Genomic DNA, 22,126 nt, shown 5'->3' with positions numbered 1-22,126 from the left:
GGGAAGGGAGGTGGGCAGGGGGTTGGGATGACTGGGTGACGGCACTGAGTGGGGCACTTGATGGGATGAGCACTGGGTGATATGCTATATGTTGGCAAATTGAACTCCAATAAAAAAAATAATAATAAAAATAAAAAAGGAAAAAGGCTTCAACACAAAATGCCCTTCCTTATCCAAGGAAGCTAACTGGAAAAAAAAAAAAAAAGTCCTGTCTTTGAGTTCGTTGATTCTTTATTCAGATTGCTATTGAGTACCTTTAGTGAATTTTTCAATCCAGATATTATATTCCCAAATTCCAGAATTTGTTTGGTTCTTCATAGTTTCTATCTCTTGTTGATATTCTCATTTTGTTCATGCATTATTTTCTTGATTTCATTTCGTCTATCAGTATTGTCTTTTAATTCATTAAGTATCCTTATGACAATAATTTGGAACTCCTTTTCTCGTATATCTCTCTTTCTTTAGTTTCTGGAGATTTAATTCGCTCCTTTAAACGTGCCATTTTTCTTTTGTATTTTCTAATTGCTTGAAGAAGTTTGCCAATTTCTTCACAAGAGCTCTTGCTGGTGTTGCTCTGTGATACTGTGTCCTCTTCGGTGCTGTAGTAAGCTGCAATATTTGAGCTTTACCTAGCGTTTCTGTGATAATGAAAACTGGTGCATGTCTATGGCCTTAGTTCTCAGACATCCCTATCCTAGCACACCATTTGTCAGTATTTGGATTCAGGAAAGACAAAATGGTCCCTTGGGCAGCCCCCTAAAAGAATGATGGACATAAGTTTCACTCCTTTCTCTCAATAAGGAGAAGGGAGTTGGGGGGGGGGGGCTTCTCCTAATTATGCCATACTGTGTTGGGTAACAGTTTCTTAATTTCTAATAAAGGTACTTGGACTGTGTTTTATTAAATCTATGTCTTCATGGGAGGGGCGGAGTCTGTAGCTTCCTATTCTGCCATCTTGCTGACGTCATCCTCCCTATTTAGCATTAGTTTTTGAAAAATATTTCTGCTAGGTATAGGATTCTAGGGTGAGTTTTTGAAAAGTAATCCCTATGCCCAACATGGATCTTGAACTCATAGCCCTGAGACCAAGAGTCCCATGCTCCACCAATTGAGCCAGCTAGCTGCCCTGACTTTTTATTTTTAATGTTAGTACTTTATTATTTTTTAAAGATTATATTTATTTGAGAAAGAGAGAGAACAAGCGGGGGGAGGGGCAGAGGAAGAGGACAAACAGACTCCCTGCTGAGCAGGGAGCCTGATGTGGGGCACAACCCCAGGACTCTGAGATCATGACCTGAGCCAAAATCAGGCACTTAACCTGACTTTGACTGAACCACTCAGCTGCCCTTTAATGTTAGTACTTTAAAAGCTTTGCTTTACTGTTTTCTGGCTAACACTGTTACCAGTGAGAAGTCTGTTATCATTCTTATTTCTGTGTTTCTCAGGCTCCTACAAAGATTTTCTTTTGGTTACTGGTTTTAAGCAATTTGATTATGATTTAGTGTGAGGCTATTTTTTCTAGGTATTTCTTTTGGTTGGAGTTCATTGAGCTTCTTGAATCTGGAGTTTTAAAAAATTTCAGTTTTTCTGTAGTATAATTAACATATAAATTTATGATATTTAAAGTGTACATTGTCATGACTTGATATATCTTACTATCTTATCTTACTATATATATATAGTAAGAGAATGTCCTATTTGACACACCCATCGCCTCATATAATTACCCTGTGTGTGAGAACACTTAAGTTCTAATCGCTTAGCAAATGTCTATTATACAGTACAGTATTATCAATTATAGTCTCTATGTTTTACATTAGAGATCATCAGGTCTATTCATCTTACAGCTAAAAGTTTGTACCCTTTTACAAACTGCTCCCTATTTTCCCACCCTAGCCCCTGGTAACCACTTTTCTTTCTTTCTTTACTTTTTATTTTTTTAGATTTTATGTATTTGAGAGTGTGCACATGTGTACATGAGAGAGAGAGAGACAGAGAGACAGAGAATGAGCAGGGTGAGGGGCAGAGAAGGGAGAAGCAGACTCCCCGCTGAGCAGGGAGCCTGACTTGGGTTTCGATCCCAGGACTCTGAGATCATGACCTAAGCTGAAGGCAGATGCTTAACTGAGGCATCCAGGTATCTGGCAGCCACTTTTCTACTCTATGTTTTTTAGGAGTTTGACTTTTTGTTTTTAGATTCCACTAATAAATGATATCATACTATTATTTTTCTTTTCCTGTGTTATTTCACTTAACATAATGCCCTCAAGTTCTACCCATGTTGTTGCATATAGCATGATTTCCCTCTCATGGCTGAAGAATTTTACTATATATATATGTATATAGACATACATTATTTGTATAATATATATATTATTGTATATATTTTTTATAATATTCAGTTATAATACAGTATTATTTTTTAAGATTTTGTTTGTGTATTTGAGAGAAAGCGATAGCACAAGCATGGGGGAGGAGGGGTGGAGACAGGCAGAGGGAGAGGGAGATAATCTCAAGCCATGCTCAGTGTAGAGCCCAGTGCAGGGTTTGATCTCATGACCCTGTGATCATAACCTGAGATGAAATCAAGAGCAGATACTTAACCCACTGAGCCACCCAGGCATTCCCCCTATATATTATTATACATTATTGTACATATCTATCTATATCTATCTATCTATCTATCTATCTATATATATATATATAATGTATATAAAGACAATAGACTGTGTATCTTTCACATCTTTATCCATTCATCCATTGATGGACATTAAAGTTGTTTCCATATCTTGGCTATTGTGAATAATGCTGCAATAAACATGGGAATATAGATCTCTTTGATATCATGTTTTCATTTGTTTTGGATATATACCCAGGAGCAGGATTGCTAGATCATATGGTATTGTTTTTACTTAAAAAAAAAATTTTATTTATTTATTCATGAGAGACACAGAGAGAGAGAGGCACAGACACAGGCAGAGGAAGAAGCAGGCTCCATGCAGGGAGCCTGATGTGGGACGCGATCACAGCTTCTCCAGGATCACACCTTGGGCTGAAGGCGGCGTTAAACCACTCAGTCACCTGGGCTGCCCCATGTTTTTACTTTTTTGAGAAAACTCCATACTATTTTATGTAGTGGCTGCACCAATTTACATTCCCACCAACGCTGCACAAGGGTTCCCTTTTCTCTACATCCTCACCAACATTTTCTTTCTCATCTTTTTGGGGCTAGACATTCTAACAGGTATGAGTCGCTATTTCATTGTGATTCTGATTTGCAATTCCCTGATTAGTGATGCTGAGCACCTTTTGGGGTACCTGCTGGCCATTTATATGTCTTTTCTGGAAAAGGCATATAAATGCCTTTTTAAAAAATGCCCATTTAAAAAATCCATTGTTTGCTTTTTGCTTTGAGTTGTAGTTCCTTAAATACTTTGGATGTTAGCTTATTAGATATATGGTTTGCAAATATTTAAGTCTTTAATCCATTTTGGGTTGATTTTTTATGTGATGTGAGATAGGGGTCTGGTTTTATTCTTTTGTGTGTGACTTTCAGTGGTCTCATGTAGGAGATGAATCTCATTGATTAGCCTGGCTTGTTTTCCTAGTTGTGTTTTAAATCTGTGATTGTCCAAGTCACCTTCTTTGTTCTTAGTGGCTCCCAGCAGTTAAGGGTATGCCAAAATCCATCAGTATCTCAAAGGGGAGGTTCTCAGCATCTAAATGCAAGCTGGTTGGAAGCTGGACCCCATTGGCAGGAGGTAGAAAAATATGCAGACTGCTTCCAGAGAAAGTGGTACTTCTGAGTTTTTCCCTATTTCCTGTGCATTGGGCTGGGGTATATAGCCATAGGAGGTGCTCTTGAGCTCATTAAGAACTTCTTTGTTTAGGGCATCTGGGTGGCTCAGTTGACTAAGTGTCTGCTTTTAGCTCAGGTCTTGATGCAGGAGGAGTCCTGCGATTGAGCCCCACGTTGGGCTCCCTGCTCAAGGGGAAGCCTGCTTTTCCTTCTCTCTCGCTCTCAAGTGAATAAAACCTTTTAAAAATCTTTATTTACTACAAGCCTATGGAATTACGAATGGAAGTCCCATTTGATCTCTGAGCAAGGCAATCCAGGTGCCCCTCTCTTAGGTGGCAGCTGATAAAAGCAGAGAGAAAAATCAATACAATACATTGCAAGCAATCCAATGATATAATCCAATACAAAAGTGGGGTGGGTGGGGTGGGGAATCACATGGTTAAGGCAGTTGGGGGAAATGGAGGAGAAACAGAAAACATAAACACATTTATACCTATATAGCAGGTAAGGTTCCACGTACTTTAATCTTTGCAATCTCACTGCAAAGTGGATATTAGTATATTTTCAGAGGAAACCCAGAAAAGTTAGGTAACTTGCCAAATGTGTAGTATAGGATGTCTTTCATACGCTAGGTCTTGAATCAATATTAGCTGAATAAATGAATACATATTTATTCACATGAAAGATAGCTTGTGAATTTTCTTTTCTGTGCTTCTAATTATTCCTAGAAAAATGCTATAATCATTAACTGAAGGCAGGGAAAGAATTGTGATAATTGGTATGGAATCCTAGCAACAGTAATAGTAACAGCAATAACACATGTAGACTTCCTGTGAGTTGGGCACCGTTTCGATTTACATATATTAACTCATTTAATCCCAACAGTACTATGAAGTCAGTAAAATCTTTATTCTTATTTTACAAATGAGGAAACGGAGGTGCAGAGAGGTGAAATAGCTTGTTAAAACTCATCCTATCCTGTTGGTAAGCAGTAAAGCCCAGATTTGAACCTGAGAGATGAGCCCAGGCTGTACTTAATATCTCTGACCAATCTTGCCTCTAGTACCTTGCTTCATTCACCTAGCATCACTTTACTCTTGAAACCTTGGCCTCTTACAGCCACTCTGGCATGTACTGCTTTCTAACACCAAAGGGAAGTATCAATAGACTTCCCAGTTTTTTGTATTGTAGGAAAGGCAAAGTCAAGTCATGGAGTAAGGTACAAACTTTCAACTGCTCCTTCAAAATTTAGGTCAAATGTCACTTTTTCCCCTTAGTTTTCCCTTCTGCCCAAGTAGTTAACAGTCATATCTTCAATATGCCCACAGAATTATTTGTATACTTCTCAAACCTTCTCTTGCTATGTGCTCATATTTTAAATTCCTTTTCTAATTGTGAGTTCCTTCTGGGTTAAGGACGATTCCTTATTATATTTTACACAGTATCTTGAGATGTAAGATGCTTAATACATTTCTTATGAATGAATATATAAATGTGCAGAGCAGACCTTGACATCCCAAACCCATTTCCACACACAATGAAGAAAGATGAAGCTTACATTTTTTTTTTTTTAAAGATTTTATTTATTTATTCATTAGATTACACAGAGAGGAGAGAGAGAGAGGCAGAGACACAGGCAGGGGGAGAAGCAGGCTCCATGCAGGGAGCCCGACGTGGGACTCGATCCGGGGTCTCCAGGATCACGCCCGGGCTGTAGGCAGCGCTAAACCGCTGAGCCACCAGGGCTACCCTGAAGCTTACATTTAAATACTGAAGTACTGAATATTTATTGAGTACCTGCTGTATACCAGGCAAAAGGAACAGAAACAAACTGTCCAGAGTTACTTTTAACTCCTTCAGCAATGCCTGAGTCCTCATCATAAAAAACTCCACTCTGCTGATTTAGTATCCATTCACTCTTTGATTAATCTTCATGTACAGTTTTCTGAAGTGTACTTTCAAATATTGCATAGTGCTGTAGACCATTAAATATTCCAAAGACAGTCTGAAAGACTAGAGGAATTATCATCCCTTTTATCTCTCTTTGACTAAGCAGCAGCCAGTAAAGTAAAAACTTTCCTTTTGGTGGCAGTGGAACAGTATGATACCTAAAAAGGAAAAATAATTAAGAACTTCTTCTGGATATATTTTCTATGAAAAGTTCATTGATTTTTCCTAAGTGGATAATTTTTATTCTAAGGTCTTTCATGTAGATAGCAAAAAAGGTTTAATTAAGGCTATTTGAAGTACCAAACTACATTCTGATTAAAATGTGTCATTTGCAGCTGCATAATAAGAAAAGTTTATTAACATTAAGGAAACAAAACAAAAAAAAAAAAAAAAGGAGAAAGGAAGAAAAGGAACACACAGATGGACTTACTTGACTGCCAGGTGTCCATTTTTAGAAAAAGCCAAACCACAGGGATATAAAAAACCACATACTATGCCGACCAGTGTACTCCTCAGAACACAATTTTCCTGGCTTATATTGCCTGGAAAACAAAAGTAAATTTGGTCTCCTTTTAAAACTCAGAATAAGAACTATTAAGACACTCTTGTGCCCTCACAGAGTAGTTATCTGTACTGTCCTCAATCATAGTGAAACATAGAATATTAGAAATTCAGTCTAAGGCACGTGATAGACTAAATGAACATTAAAAAATGCTTTTATTACACTTAAGGAGAGTTATCTCTTATATATGTATTTGTTGAGGAAGCAATTTCAAAATGAAAAATATTAAATTAGCAGACCCAGACATCTGGATTCTAGGTTAACATAGTTTTATTGTTAGGCATGTATTAGTGATATAATGCTGCATAAAAGAGACCCAATCTCTAACCTTTAGGTGATGCCACCAGGAAAGAAAGAAAAAGACAAATATTTTTAAATAAATATTTAAATAATTTTTTAAGTGTGCACAATGCTTTGAAGGTAAAATGAATAGAGAATGTATCTAGAAACATAAACTACCCTGAGGGAATCAGAGAAGGTTTCCCTGGGAAAGAGATATATAAGCAGGATTCAGAGGTTCCATCAATTACTAGTTATGAAACTTCAGGTAAGGGGAGGAGGCAGGAAATAACATTAGAAGTCTACGTAAGCCAGATACCTCATTAGGCATTTAACGTACAGTATTTTAATTATCACAACAGTCCTGTGAGGTGAGTACTAGTAGTCCTCATTTATAGGTAAGACAACTGAATCTTAGATATTAAATGACTTGCCCAATGTCATAAAACTTAAGTGGTGGGAGGCAGAATCTGAAATCATGTCTGTAGTATGCCTAAAGCTTGCTTTTCCTCCAGTGTATTATGTTGCTTCTTAGCCTACGTGAACATGTCTTGGCTTTGGTTGTGTATCTGTAAAGAGGACATAATACCACTTGCCCTTCCTAATCAGGAGGACTTTTGCGGGGATGAAATAAGACAATATATGTGAAAGTACTTAATTGGTAAAGCAATATATAAGCATTAGTGATCATCATCAGCAGTTGTAACAGTATATGTTAATGTGTAATTTTACTTAAACATAAACACATTATACATTAATGAATTTAAATTTACCTAAATACAAAGCATCCGTTACAAGGAACTTATAGGCGACTACAGTAGACAAAAACGGAAGTGTAGTCACTGATGCATATGTCTTCAAAGCATCATGTTTAACCTTGAAGCAGTGTCTGAAAATGAGGTTGGCCAATAATCCAGAGAAACTAGCTGCTGTTCCAAAGAAGACTGTGCCATATGTATTTAAAGTCCTAATAGAAAAAACAATGAGAAAAATGACATTCACATTATATTCTCTTAAGATATATAGCCTTTCCTGAGTGGTCTTTTATTATTACATATTTACTCAACACAAACTATATCTTGAACACTTAACTATATAAAAGACATTTTCTAAGTGTTGAGGATGGGGTAGTGAATAAAGAAAAAAAAATCCCACCTCTCATGGAACTTGCATTCTAATGAGAGGATAGAATTATCTTTCTGAGATCACTTAGAGTGGTTCTAAAATTGAACTCTATTAAGAGAGAAATTTTGGCCACAAATAGAAATGAGTATGTACCAATATAGCCAAATATTTTGAGATATCTAAGCCTAAGAATATTGCTTTTGCTATTAAAAGAATTTGCTATATAGTATGAACAAAGGTTGTTTACATTTGGTTAGGCCTTCTAGCCAATAACTATTTCTTAATTAGTGCAGGTATAGTTCAAATAACTTGTCTAGGACTGCCAAAACTTCATGCAAAGAGACAGATCTAGTTTTACTTATTCAGATTTATACCTAAATTCAGAAATGTCTGAGGTCTAAGATTAAATCCTTTTTTTTTTTTCTTGAGCTCTGTTAATCTAAATTGAAATGGTAATATGAAACTATATGTACATCATGGAATCAGTATTCCTTTTTGCTGAAATCAGCACTGCGCTGAGTTAATCAATTCTAAACTGAATTTAATTTGTAATTGAACATCAATTAAATATAAGTAGCTCCCAAAAGGGTGTTTTCCTACTTGCTTTTAAAGATGTTTATTGTAAGGCAGCCTGGGTGGCTCAGTGGTTTAGTGCTGCCTTCAGCCCAGGGCCTGATCCTGGAGACCCGGGATCGAGTCCCATGTCGGGCTCCCTGCATGGAGCCTGCTTCTCCCTCTGCCTGTGTCTCTGCCTCTCTCTCTCTCTCTCTGTGTCTTTCATGAATAAATAAATAAAATCTTAAAAAAAAAGATGTTTATTGTACAAATAACATTTCAACAATAATTTTGGACATTTTCTTTTTTAAGAAGCAAAATAAATTATCCACAGTCCCAATATTCCAACAAACCACTATTTCCACCATCCATGTTTCCCTCCAGTTCTTTTTTTCATGAACTTTCTTTATAACCTACTAAATTGAGTTAATAGGATTGTAGATCCTCAGAAACAATGGCAATATAGAAGATCGGCAAATAAAGTTATTGACTTTCAGTCAATAACTGAGGTTATTGACAAGGGGTGTGTCTCTTACTTTTCTCTTCTAAGATATTCAAATTTTTTTTCTATGATTTCAATGACCATTGGTCTTCTGAATTTTGCATCTTCTAGAGAAAGACTGGGCTGACCAGGTGTGTATGTTGCCATGCTGATGTCCTGGAAAACACAAAATTTCAGACCATAATAGCTAATGATATTAATAACAAATCTTATAAATTTTAGATTCAGATTAAAAAACATTTAGACTCTAGTAAAATGTCATCTGCTTTCACATACTTTGTCAATGATTCAATCAGCATTTAGTAGCTTTTGTTATCTGCTAGACAATGTTTTTTTGAGAAATTGGTAGGATAATGATCATCTCTACTTTTAAAAATATTTTATTTATTTATTCATGAGAAACAGAGAAAGGAAGAACATAGGCAGAGGGAGAAGCAGGCCCCCTGTGGGGAGCCTGATGCAGGACTCAATCCCAGGACTCCGGTATCATGCCCTAAGCTGAAGGCAGACATTCAACCACTGAGCCACCAGGCGTCCCTATTTTTACACTTTAATAGATGAAAAAAAAAAAAAAAAAATGAGGTTCAGAAAGGTTGACCTCCCTTAGTACCTAGTGTAGAAGGATAATCTCCTGAGATACTGAGTTTTTATTTTCCTTCAGTTTCCCCCAAAGGCAGCGAGGTCCTTTGTAGTTCTTGCTGTAGCTTTTTCAGAGGTAGAAGGAAGCAATAGCTACTTGTTGGCAACTATCTCATGAAAGCCTGAGCTCATTTTGGAGATTATGTTTCCTGAAGAAGCAGAGCAGGGATTGCCTTGGAGAATAGTGACAGAGAACATCAGAAAGAGGGACACTGTTCCAGGCTAGGAAGAGGTAGTGGGTCATGGATAGCTTGGATTACATAAATTATATATCCAGCTCCCTAGGAGCCCCTGGGGCAGAAGCATAGCCTTTGCTGGAAACTTTATGTGGTATACCAGGGAGCCTGGACTCATGGCTGTGTCCCAAGTGTGATGTATGAACAAACAGTTGCCAATGTCAAGGGACCATGTAGGTTTATACGGTAGCATCTTAAAAGGAAGTAAAAAACAGTGATAGATAAAACAAAATTGGATCCTAGGAAAGGATCCTTTTTGAATGTTTTGCTCGGGGTTAGACTTGGATCTCTGTCAAAAGTCTTAACATTTGTTAAATCTTTTTATTTATGGGATTGGCATTATGGGATTCTAGATGAGATGATGAATAGATTAAAAAAATATGGCCCTTCACAATTTATATTGACCTCCATTTTAACATTTATAATCAAGGGGATAAACTAGATCTCAAATATCAGGGGTCTCAGGCAAGAGAATTGGAATGGATTAAGCATAAAGAACAGAGAAGATAAAAAATCGGTAATTCTCAACCTTTAGTGTGCACAAGAATCACATGGGGAGTTTATTTGAAATGCGATCTCTTGAACTCCCTCCTGATATCTGGATTCAATGGCAGTAGGGTGAAGTCTAGAAATCTTCATTTTAATAACATCAGTGATTCTGATGCTACTAATCAGTGGACACATGGCTGTAATTGTTGAACATCACTATAATTCTCATTTGCTGAATAAGTGATATGTACCAATCTTAACCCTAACTAACGAAAGGCTAATTCATCCATGGCATCAACATTCTGGAGATATGGGCTCTTCTCAACTTTCATAAGCCCAGGACACAATGAGTAATAATGGAAAAGTTTTCCTGCATCATTGCAGAACTGGACTCAGCTAGTACTACTCTTTTTGTTTAAAATATCTGGAGGACAAGGAAAGAAATTATAAATTACATTTTTCTCACAGACTAGATTTAATCTTTTGGCTCTATTGAACATCTAAATGGAAAATGGAAGATAACAGTAATATCTAAGGGAGATTCTGTATCTAATCCATCTAATGTTCTATCAAGGCAGATAACAGTAACATGGTAATTTATCATAGGTTTGTTTAAAATAAATGTTTATTTTACTGTCATCCAATTCATTTGAGTCTCTTACTTCCCACAAAGAAAACTCTTAGGCAATGCCTTATACCAACCTTCCACCTTGTCTACACTATCAGTACACAGGGAGCCCAGAGACCCAGTATTATGATTCTAAAATGCTGAAAAAGGACAAATATGTGTTAAGTACAAATATTTATGTAGTGCCTAGTCTTTGGAAAGCACCGTTATTAAAGCAGAGAAATAGACTAGTAACTTTCTGATACTTTTTTTTTCTGATGGACTCTTAACAAGTACTAAAATGTAAAGACTTTGCTATAATCAACTTTCTAAAACTTTTTTCAAATTTTTATTTAAATTCCAGTTGGTTAACATATAGTGTAATATTGGTTTCAATAGCTGAATTTAATGATTCATCACTTACATATTAACACTCTGTGCTCATAAGAAGCGCCCTCCTTAATACTTATTACGTATTTAGACCATTGGCCACCCACCTCCCTCCATCTACTCTAATTAGTATTTTATCTAAAAACTGACTAGTCCAAGGCCGCTAAACTGGTCACCACTATTATCCCCGTAAGACTGTATGTATTCAGGTTTATAGTCTGCAAAGCATTTTACCATATTGTTCTGCTTTTACGTGTAGTATTTACCGGACTTTCAGAATTTTATTCAATATTCGCTCATCATTTACCAGCACTTGGTATTCGACAGACCCCAGGGTAATTAAGATGCAGTCGCGTTCTCCGGAATCTACAACCCAACCGAGGTCAGGACAAAAAAGGCAGGTAATTTAAAGGCAGAATTAGTGTGCCATAAAAACAAAACGAAAACAAACAGAAGACGTAAGAAAAGCCAAACTTAACCTAGCCAAGAGAAGTGTGGGAAGGCTTCCGGAGTAAGTGACGTTTAAACGAATACTTGAAAGAGGAGAATTTGGTGGGGTGGAGATTGCACGGTAGTATTTCAAGTTGAAAGCCAGCTCAAAGGCCAGGAGGCAAGAGAAAAGAAACTGCAAGCGGTCGGGACCGGACTTTAGGTCTCCCGCTTTCTCTCCGCCTCTTTCCACAACTTGGGGCTTCACTGGTTGCGCCCTGCACGGACCTGGGAGTCTGTTCGCTTTAGATTCTGAAAGCCCGTCATTTCAGAAGCGTCCGTAAATACACGGAGGCTGCAGACATCACGACTCCTACCGCCCCGGGTTCCCCCTACCTTGGACGCTTCCCCCGCTCTCGCCGGCACCACACCCGCGTCCTCCCGCTCAGCCCCGGCCGCACGCCCGAGCGCCGCCATCTTGGCGGGTCACATGACTGGCGGTGGGCGGGGACCCAGAGCGCCCGGAGCGGGAAGCGGTGCCGGCTCACGCCTCTCGCCTGCAGCCCGGCCCTCCCCGGCCCAGTCAAAAGCCGCGCCCTCCATCCTGGCTGTGATTGGGCGCGGCGTCCAGAGAGGAGGGCGGCCCATTGGCTTCGCGGGGTCCAGACGCCCGTGGGCCCGCCTTCTCGCCAGCCCAGCCTTCCCTTTCCCTGCTCCGTGTTAGCCGAGCTCCCCCTTGCCTCCTGCCGAGGGGTGCGTGGGGCGGTCCGAGCGCGAGGATGTGGCTGCGCGCTCTCCTCCCCTCTGGGCACCTCGGTTAGCTGGGCCGAGCCGCCCGGCCTCTTCGCTCCTTGGGGGAGTCCTCCCCTCTGGCCTGGCTCGTGTGTTGAGGCTCCGGCTCCCCGGGCACCTCCTGCCCAGAGCTCGCAGCCGGCAGCCGGCGCGGCCCCGAGCAGCCTCCCCGCCCCCCGCCGCGGTCTGGCTCCTCTCCCGGCCGTTAGTCCCCTCGTATTCCGTCCTTTCACCCCGCTCGGAGAGGGGCCCGGGGGAATTCTCCCCCCACTGCCCAGGAAGACCCCTCTGCCGGCCGGTGTTCCGGGGTGCGGGCGGGGGCGCTGCGAGGAGGCCTGGCGCCCTTTTGTGCACGTTCAGTGCCCAGCAGTACCTCCCAGACCAGCACCCCCGACCCTCCAGTCTCCATGTCTTAGAGAAGCCAAATTCGAGAGTTATATAATTTCTAGTGCTGCTGTCTCTCCTGCCTGAGGAAACACTTCATCGCGTGGAGGGTGCAGGACATTTCTGTGCACTTCTATATAAGAACGGGGTGTGGGCAGGGGTGGCCAGCGGTAGCAGAGAGATTGCTTGTCTTTTCTGCAAGAGGAAGGTGGGTAGTTTGGAGAGAGATGGAGAGAAAGGGTGGATGTGGAAGCCAAGCAGCAGAACTCTGATGTAGGAGATCGCGAACCGTTTCCACAGCTTGTGCTCACATGCCTAATACTACCACATCGTCTCAGAAAACACCTCTGGGGGAAGGTTTGACTTCTCTCGAACAGTCTCGGTGTTTTTCCTCGCCGGGTAGGGAGCTGCTTGGATGCGAAGAGATGGCATGATGTGAATGACTCCAGTGTGAAGAAATCTGCTTCGCCAACTCATCCTGCATCAAGTGCCCATTGAGTAGCACTGTCACTTTAATGTCTCCATGCCAAGGGATTGCTTTCCTTCTTTTCAATCCTCTCGGTTAATACATGGGAGGATCAGAATCAGAGGGGCATTAAGGATTAAGCCCGAGGGGCTTGGAGAGCACAGAAGAAAAAAATGAAAGTGACAGCAAGCTGGATCCTGTCTTACTGAGGGGGTGAGATCTGGAACTTCTAGTCCAGTAAATAAAAAGGGGCCTTTCAGTCTGTGTTCTGCCCCCAGAAAACTGTTCAAACTCACCCACCTTTTCAGAGACCAGAGTCAAAAGGCTTCTAAAAGTATTTTTTTTTGTTGTTGTTGAGGAGGGGATTACATTTTTCTCTAAAGAATTGAGGATCTTTATCATCATCCAGTTCATCTTTGAATTTGATCATGTATTGAGTAAGGAGGCAGCTGTGTAAATTTGGTTTGTGCCTTAATTGAGTTAGCCATTGAATTCCAAAAATGCTGATGCTTGAAGAGGAATTTTAATAACATTTTCTATGCTTACAATAATTTTCTCAGTTTTTTTTTAAAAGAATAAATGTTTTATAAAAATTGAAAAACTCAAGGTTATTTTTCTCTGAACTCTGTGGGCAGTGTCAAAAGTTTAATTGTGGGAAAAATACATAATTTTTTCTTTATCTGGAAGAGAAAACAGGCTGGATTTCAAAATTGAACAGTGAAGTGGTTTGCAACAGTTACCTGGCTCTTGGCCTCAGTCCAGCTGGATCAAGTTGAGACCTGAAAAGAGATCTTGGATCCTGTGACAGTGGAAAGACCCAAGAATGCCAGTCAAGAAGAAAGGTGGGCTATGAGGCTTCCTATGTAATATATATTTCTCCCTTTTCTTGGTTCTGGTATTTACTATTTAAATTGTATTTCATTTGAGAGTAAAATTTTACTTCGGTTTTGAGAAATATTTATGGTCATACTGTCTTTTCTGTGGTACTCATTCTGTAATACTATTTTGCTAAAGTGAAATGAAGTAGGACTATAATATACAGTTATAGACATGTGATTTCATAACTCGAGTTGTCTAAATTACCGTTTATAACCAGCATAGATTTGATACCACAGATTTGAGCTTTTCTTTAGCTTGTTTTCTTAGCTTGTTAAAGGTTACTCTTGAACAATCTTTAAAGATGAAACTTGTAAGTGGAGCTCTTCCTCATGGACTTAATATTTATCAAGTGATTTACATAGTTGTAAAGGATAACGCAGTTGTACTGAACACAGTTACAGATTTATTAATCTTTTGATTAAAGTAGATTTCGTATTTGGGTTTACCCTAGGGTAAATATTCACTTTTGTGATAAAGCACAACTTTGGTAACTGCTGTGTTTTTCCAGATGTATGCATCATCTAGTAACATGATTGGCAAGTTTCCCAAATGAGGAAAACCCCTAACTCCCGATCGCTAAAGTATAGTCTATTATAGGTCAGGGCATGGAATTCACTTTAACTTAGATCCACCCCAGGTTAACTTTATTCCAAAGGATCCTAATGAAGCCAGTTTTGTTGGTTTTGTTTTGTTTTTTTGACATGGTGTGGAAGATAAGATAAACTATAAAGAGTTTTCTCAAGAGTTTTGAACCAAAATTTATTAGAACACCCTTGCACTCCACTATACGGGACTAGCGTAGATCCAAGTGCTGACCAATTATATGAATTGCTACACACTGAAACTAAAGTTCAAGGTGAAGGTTTAAAGGCAACCTGTCTCTGCACGATGTTTAATCCTTCTACCTGTGGATTTGGAAGGTGCATTGAGGAAACTTATAATGAGTGAGATGCTTTACCCAACTGATAATCTGTGGAGATGGACGATGATATATGAAACCTCTGAAATACCCAGAAACGTCCTTTTGTACATTGAACTTGAGACTGGGGTTGTTTCCTTTTCCTGCTCTCCCCCATAGTATCACTGAGAGAATTAAATGCTCTATAAGATTTTGGAGACATATCTGTCCAGACTTGACACGATTGGTTTATCTGGAAGAAGAATGGTTTTGGTAATGTAGCCAATAAATGACATGGCTCTTTGACTTACTTAACTTACTGTGTGCTTTTATTCTCCCTTCTGGACTGCCTTATTTTAGATTAATGATTGAATTTAAACACATCGTGTATGTGTGTATGTAGCAGGGAGAGGAGATGGGAAGGAGAGAGAAAAGGAGAGAGGCCGGGTAGAGAATTGGATAAAAAGTTATCTGGGAAGGAGATGGAGGATGAGTAATTGATGTTCTAGGTATGACTTAGCTAAGCAGGTGTCTTTTTTTTTTTTTTTAAATGATGTCTTTAAAAATATTGAAGTATAGTTGATACACAATGTTACCTTAGTTTCAAGTGTACAACATAGTGATTTGACAAGTCTATATATTATACTATGCTCACCACAAGTGTAGCGAAAATCAGTCACCATACAAAGCTATTATAATACCATTGACTATATTCCATATGCTGTAACTTTTATCCTCACGACTTAATCATTCCATGACTGGAAGCCGTACCTCCTACTCCTTTTCACCCATTTTTTGCACACCTTCCCTCCCCCTACCCTTCTGGCAACCATCAGTTTGTTCTCTGTATTTATGGGTCTGTTTCTGTTTTTTGTTTATTCATTGGTATTTTAGATTTCACATATACTGAAATAATATGGTATTTGTATTTTTCTCTCTAACTTATTCACTTAGCAGAATTCTCTCATGGTCCATCCATGTTGTCACAGATGGCAAGATTTCATTCTTTCTATGGCTGTATAGTATTGTAGAGTGTGTGTGTGTGTGTGTGTGTGTGTGTATCACATCTTCTCTATCCATTCACATAACCCAATACTTGGGTAGCTTCCATATCTTGTCTATTGTAAATAATGCTGCAATAAACATAGAGGTGCATACGTATTTTTGAATTAGTGTTTTTGTTTTCTTTGTGTACATACCCAGTAGTGGAATTCCTGGATCATATAGTATTTCTATTTTTAATATTTTGAGGAACCTCTATACTGTTTTACATTGTGGTTGCACTGCATTCCTACCAACAGTAAGCAGGTTGATCTTAACGTTCTAAACCCAATAGGCTGAGTTTCTTAAAAGTTCCTACCTTTGAAGGAAGTTACAAAAATTGCAGTGACATGATTGGAAATTACATGATATGAGTAATAATTGGATGTTTATTTCCTTCCTTATTTCTTCCTTTTTCCCTCCCCTTTCCCTCCCTCTCCCTCCTTTCTTCTCTTCCTTCTTTAATAATTGGTTAATGATAATGAGTCAACTTTTTAAAGGAATCAACAAGTTCTAATTAGCAAGACAAGTATATATTTGGGTTATGCCAAAATCTATGCATTATGTAATTTGTGAACTGATCTACTTAGAAAAACAATTATGTTGTTTTTAATCTTTTAAAACTACTTAGTATCAAGATATACGTTTTTGAATCTTACAGTAAACTAGCCAAATAAATTATGATGTATGTGTTATATTTTTAATTGGCTAAGCTTAGTATTCTTACTATTTGTATTATATCTAAAATGTAAGTAAAGCAAATATTTTAAAGTATAACCTAGATTTATTCTGCGGAGAGTAGTGTCTTTTATCATCTCTTTCTTCATTGTTATATGTGGTAGGTATGATGAAAGAGCTAAATTAAATCTAATTTTAACAATAACTATCCTCATTGAACCAAATGTTTATTGATTGCTGAATATATTCTTGTTGAAACAAGAAATTTTCATCAGACTTTTCATTTGATATTTATTTTCTATGTTATTGTAAGAGTAGAAAGGATATTGGTCTGGTTAGTAACATATAACTGTGGTGGGAAGTGGGAATGGGAGTGGACATCTCATAAAGTCCATTTTTTGACCCTATTTTTGCTTAGGTCTTAGATAAGCTGAAATCTTCATATTCACCACTATTTTGCTTTAAAAGATTATTTTCTATCTCTCCCACTCCACCACTCTCCATGTTTTTATAGATTTCAGTTTGTTCAAAAAGATTTTTCGTTTCTTTGTTAAAGATGTTTTCTCCCCCAACAGTTGCTTTTCATTCAGGATTCTCTTTTCTGTTGTAGTAACTTGATTTGCTTCCACCTAAACCTTTGGGACATCTTTGACCTATTTGTGAGAATTCAGGGCCAATCCAAGATAAATTGCATTAGCATACTCTGATGTGATACAGGATCATGGTGTATCAGATGGGGCTATTTCAACAAGACTTGTTGAATTGCTCTAACCTGATTGCATGTTGGATTAATGTAAGAAATCAGAGTTAATGATAGTTGTGTCCTTCTCTGTGTTTCAGTGGGAAGTTGTTATTTTAATGATAAAATATACTCAATAGGATTTTTTAGTATGTTGAAATATGACATTACATTAATTGTTTAATTAAATCAATGCTTTTAATACTTTGAGATTGATGCTCATTTCATTTCTGCGTTTAAACTTTGGTCTTATTAATTATCCTCTGAACATTTATTTATTTATTTGTTTATTTATTTTTAAAGATTTAATTTATTCATGAGAGACAGAAAGAGAGAGAGAGAGACTGGCAGAGACACAGGCAGAGGGAGAAGCAGGCTCCATTCCATGCAGGGAGCCTGACGTGGGACTCCATCCTAGGTCTCCAGGACCACACCCTGGGCTGTAGGCAGCGCTAAACTGCTGAGCCACCCAGGCTGCCGTCCTCTGAACTTTTATTTATTTTTTATTTTTTAAAGATTTATTTATTTGTTTATGATAGACATAGAGAGAGAGAGGGAGGCAGAGACACAGGAGGAGGGAGAAGCAGGCTCCATGCCGGGAGGGAGCCTGACGTGGGACTCGATCCCAGGACTCCAGGACTGCGCCCTGGGCCAAAGGCAGGCACTAAACCGCTGAGCCACCCAGGGATCCCCTATCCTCTGAACTTTTAAATTTGAATAGAAATCTATCTGATATTTTTCATTTATATAACACTTTATTTCCTTTAAATTATTTTTATAACTCTTCTCAGTGATATAACTGTGTATAAATTTATTTTTACCAAGTACTGGAAGTTAAATATTACCATTTTCATAATTCATATGTTTTGACATTGTTCTTTTTAAAGAAAGCCAAAATGTGTTGTGTAATTAGAAACCTAAGGCTTGATATTGCCATGTATCTCATGGGCATCCTTGAAATTGAGATTGTTGGTTCCTGGGTACACAGTCTTTCCTTTTGGTTGACCATACTTCCTAAAAGTGACACTTTTGGTTTTTCTTTTTTTCTTCCTTTCTCTGAGGATGGAGCCCTTAAAACTCTTTTGTTCATTCCTTCCTCATTTGAAATTTTCTTCTTTCATTATCTGTTTCTTATACTTTGTGGCTTAATTTCTTTTTTATAGTATCTTAGTGATTTATATTTGCCATTCATTATCTGGATATATTCTCTTTTTTTAAAACTTTTTTTTTTAAATATTTTTAATTTTTATTTATTTATGATAGTCACAGAGAGAGAGAGAGAGAGGCAGAGACACAGGCAGAGGGAGAAGCAGGCTCCATGCACAGGGAGCCTGATGTGGGACTCGATCCCGGGTCTCCAGGATCGCGCCCTGGGCCAAAGGCAGGCGCCAAACCGCTGCGCCACCCAGGGATCCCTGGATATATTCTCTTTATTCTCTTTACATCTCTAGCTTTTCTTAAATTCCTGGACTGGGTTTTTTTTTTTTTTTCAGAGTCTTTAAAAGGAGAAAATGTGTACCTGAATTGATTGTACCCGAGTGACTGTTTTAGTCCTTTTGCATATATTTTACTATATTTGTTTGAACTTTCATATTTGCCATACCAGTATTATATCCAGACACTTTTTCCATTTCGAAACTTTTGTGTTTTTTTCTTTTTCCTAGCCAATAAAACTCAAAAGAGTTAAGTACTGAGTATTTCTGGAGAGGGATAGGAAAAGATAGTTTTCAAACGTTTCCAATTTCTGTAAGTAAAAGTAAAATAGATAATTTATTAAAGAATTTTTTTAGGTTTAAAAATCCCTCAAAAAGGTCATCTGCACCTTGGTTGTGAGAGTTATTGGAAACCATGAAGCCACAGATTCTCGATGTTAGAAAATACTGGTCAATCCAGGAGGCATAAAGAGAAGGCAATCTGGAGAGAGAAACAAAAGAATACATTTTGTATTCTGCTACTGATTAAGAGTATGCTATGAAGCAAGCAATAGACATCGTATTAAAATTATCTGTTAATTGAATTTATTTTACAATTCTTATGTATTGAAAATTGTGAAAATGATATGGTAATGACTTGATACAACAAAATATTTGAACTGTTAGGTTTTTGGTAAACTGCCCAAGTGTTCCATATATGGTAGAATATTTTTTCTCTCCTTTAGGCCTATCATTGTTTACTTCCTTGAGTAGAAAAGTCTAATCAGTGGGGAGATGTTCAAAAAATATTGGATTTTTAAAACATGGAATTAAGGCATTCTACTCATTCATGCCTTTGTTAATCAGCCAATCAATAAATTGCTCACTCTTTTATTACAATATACTCACTAAACTACAGGAATGATCTTTCTCAATTATATACTCTCATTATATACTCTCATTAATATTTACTGTGTAACCATTTCAGTGGCTATAAAATATTTTTTACTATAAGGCTAAGATGTATAAAATCTTTTTTTTTTTTTAACTAGGGAATGAGGACCTGTTCTCCAGCTATAATTCCTGCTCAGGAATTTGTATCAGTCAAGGCACGAGGGTTCTGTATCCTCAATGTAGGTTGCTTTGTCAGCAAAGGATCATGAGTTTTACCCATTCTCTTCTGTCCAGTCAGTCATTCTGAGTTCCAAGTATAAGCTTTCTGCATAGGTTCATTTTTTTAGTAAGTTTCTCAAAGCTATTTCAAGAATTATGGCCAAACCACCTACATTATAAAACAATTCTTCTGACCTGATTTGTTTTAGAATTTAAGACCAAGAGGAATGATGTATATAAAGTAGAAAGTCCTGTGAAAACGAATTAAGTTAGAACTTTAAAGATTATGGGTAGGTATGGCAAAATTATATATCTCTTTCTTCTGATGACACCATTTGCTAGTCACTGAGGCCCTGACTCTGTTAGATAAGATTTTGACATTTCTCTGTGACATTTTTATCATTAACAGTGTGATAAGACTTGGAATAAATCATTAATTCTATTTAAAATCCTTATAGATAATAAACCAGAAATTCTTTAAAAGCTAAATGTGTTATATTTTTAAGGCAGTAGATTTACTTCTATTTATTTATTCTATCATTTATCTACCCAGCAAAGATTTATTGAGTGCCTGCTATGTACCAGGGACTGTGCTAGGTGCATGTTTTCCAGTCGGAGATGATATTCAGTGTCTGCCTTTATGATACTTAAAATTTATTAAGGAAATACGTGTGGAAACAGGCAGTTTCAGCATTATGTGGTGAGGTTAACACAGTGTCATGTCATAGATGAGGAACACTCAACCTCATCTGGAGGAAGCAGAGACTTCTTTCTGGAGAGGTAACATTTAAGATGAGACACAAAAGACGAGTAGACACCAATGTGAGAGATGATAAGCTGTTGTTTCAGATCATTATTTATTTTCTTTGCCTCTTGAACTTACCATGACCTCTATCATCATCATCATTATCATCATCATCATCATCATCATCAATAGTAATGATATTGTGGGGAAAAACCTAAACCAGTAGTTAAAAGACCCGGCATCTAGAAGATTCCATAATCATTGAGATAAATTCTCAGTCTATAAATTCAGGTTTATAAGAAATATCCATTCATTTTCTATAGGTCAACCTTGTTTTTGATTCTTAGTCCCTGAGTGGTGGACAAAATCACTTCCATCATTTTTGAGGTTTTCCCTACTTTTCTGGAATCATGGTAGAGTTCCACCTGGAACGGGGGTATAATCTGGTTATTGACCATCCCGTATATAATAGTTTACCCCTAAGTTATGGGTTCTTGTGTGTAGATAGTTCTTTCTGGTCTGATGGTGATTTGCTACTTCTAAGACATTGATTCTCTCCTCCCCCCGGAATTTCTGTATTTCTCTTAACCTAGATGAAGTTATGATGCCACTACTTACTGAGTTCTTTCTGCCTTCCAGGCAATGCTGTAAGGAAGCAGAGCCTAGATCCTTGTTGCCTTGGAATCCAAAGACTTCTCTTTCTCTTCTTCATCTGAGAAAATCTTTATCTAGATTGGGAAGATGCTAGGAGATGTCTCTCTCCATACCTGCGAATCTTTCTTTCATCTCTATAACAAACTCTTTTATTCTGAGAGTTTAGATTTTAGGAAAGCAAAACTCGAATAACTTAAAAATCACTCTGTTTTTGTCCTGGCATATACCTCCCTTGAGGTAATAAAATACAAAACCAGGTACCTACTTAAATGGGAAGAAAGAACATGGGCAAATTTTGGGAGAGAAAAAAAAATTAGTATCTCAAAGTGCCAATCTCCTACATGTACAAGAGTTTACATGCCTTCTTATGAAGATGCCACCAGGTGACCTTATGAAAATCATGTAGCTCTTCTGAACGTCAGTTTCCTTTTCTAAAAGGGGTTTAATATATTCCCTTCTCCTTAATACATGCTATTTCTTTTCTACATCAAATAAGATAATGTAGGGGATCCCTGGGTGGCTCAGTGGTTTAGCTCCTGCCTTTGGCCTAGGGCATGATCCTGGAGTCCTGGGATGGAGTCCTGCATAGGGCTCCCTGCATGGAGCCTGCTTCTCCCTCTAACTGTGTCTCTGCCTCTTTCTCTCTCTCTCTCTCTGTGTCTCTCATGAATGAATAAATAAAAATCTTAAAAAAACCAAATAAGATAATGTATATGAACTTTTATAAAGTTAGTGATAGAATTAGGACCAGAAGCTCATCCAA

At 38.0% G+C, this 22,126-nt stretch overlaps 2 protein-coding genes across 14 annotated transcripts in view; one reads left to right on the top strand and one right to left on the bottom strand.

The window, feature by feature from the left end:
• The window catches only part of DLG2 (discs large MAGUK scaffold protein 2), a 1,979,996-nt gene that overhangs the window by 11,471 nt on the left and 1,946,399 nt on the right, over positions 1-22,126 (top strand). For 2 of the 13 annotated variants that reach the window (XM_077867253.1, XM_077867251.1), the window contains exon 1: positions 12,357-14,046. The exons of 1 other annotated variant lie outside the window; for it this stretch is intronic. In XM_077867253.1, coding sequence (XP_077723379.1) covers positions 14,028-14,046 — 19 coding nt within the window. In that variant the 5' untranslated portion in view covers positions 12,357-14,027. Of the gene's footprint in view, positions 1-12,351; positions 14,047-22,126 lie in introns of those variants that run through there. 10 more of the 13 variants (XM_077867261.1, XM_077867262.1, XM_077867252.1 and 7 more) reach the window with 10 other exon arrangements.
• TMEM126B (transmembrane protein 126B) lies at positions 5,360-12,117 on the bottom strand. The gene is made up of 5 exons (XM_077867289.1): positions 11,959-12,117; positions 8,807-8,928; positions 7,364-7,557; positions 6,180-6,291; positions 5,360-5,907 (listed from the first exon to the last, which is right to left on the bottom strand). The coding sequence occupies exons 1-5, from the start codon at positions 12,037-12,039 to the stop codon at positions 5,724-5,726; spliced, it is 693 nt and encodes a 230-aa protein (XP_077723415.1). The 5' UTR covers positions 12,040-12,117; the 3' UTR covers positions 5,360-5,723.

Source organism: Canis aureus, chromosome 23, assembly GCF_053574225.1.
Source record: "Canis aureus isolate CA01 chromosome 23, VMU_Caureus_v.1.0, whole genome shotgun sequence".
In the NCBI taxonomy this organism is placed as follows: domain Eukaryota; kingdom Metazoa; phylum Chordata; class Mammalia; order Carnivora; family Canidae; genus Canis; species Canis aureus.
The sequence above is the reverse complement of the archived record's forward strand: the minus strand, read 5'-3'. Positions and strand labels throughout refer to the sequence as shown.

What these genes read in the sequence shown, in the direction of transcription:
- TMEM126B (XM_077867289.1), bottom strand. Translation starts at nt 12,039, where the DNA reads ATGGCGGCGCTCGGGCGTGCGGCCGGGGCTGAGCGGGAGGACGCGGGT. An exon ending in GAGCGGGGGAAGCGTCCAAG is followed by an intron (nt 8,929 to 11,958) that starts GTAGGGGGAACC and finishes TGTGTTTTCCAG; the next exon opens with GACATCAGCATGGCAACATA. An exon ending in GAATATCTTAGAAGAGAAAA is followed by an intron (nt 7,558 to 8,806) that starts GTAAGAGACACA and finishes TTTTTCTATTAG; the next exon opens with GACTTTAAATACATATGGCA.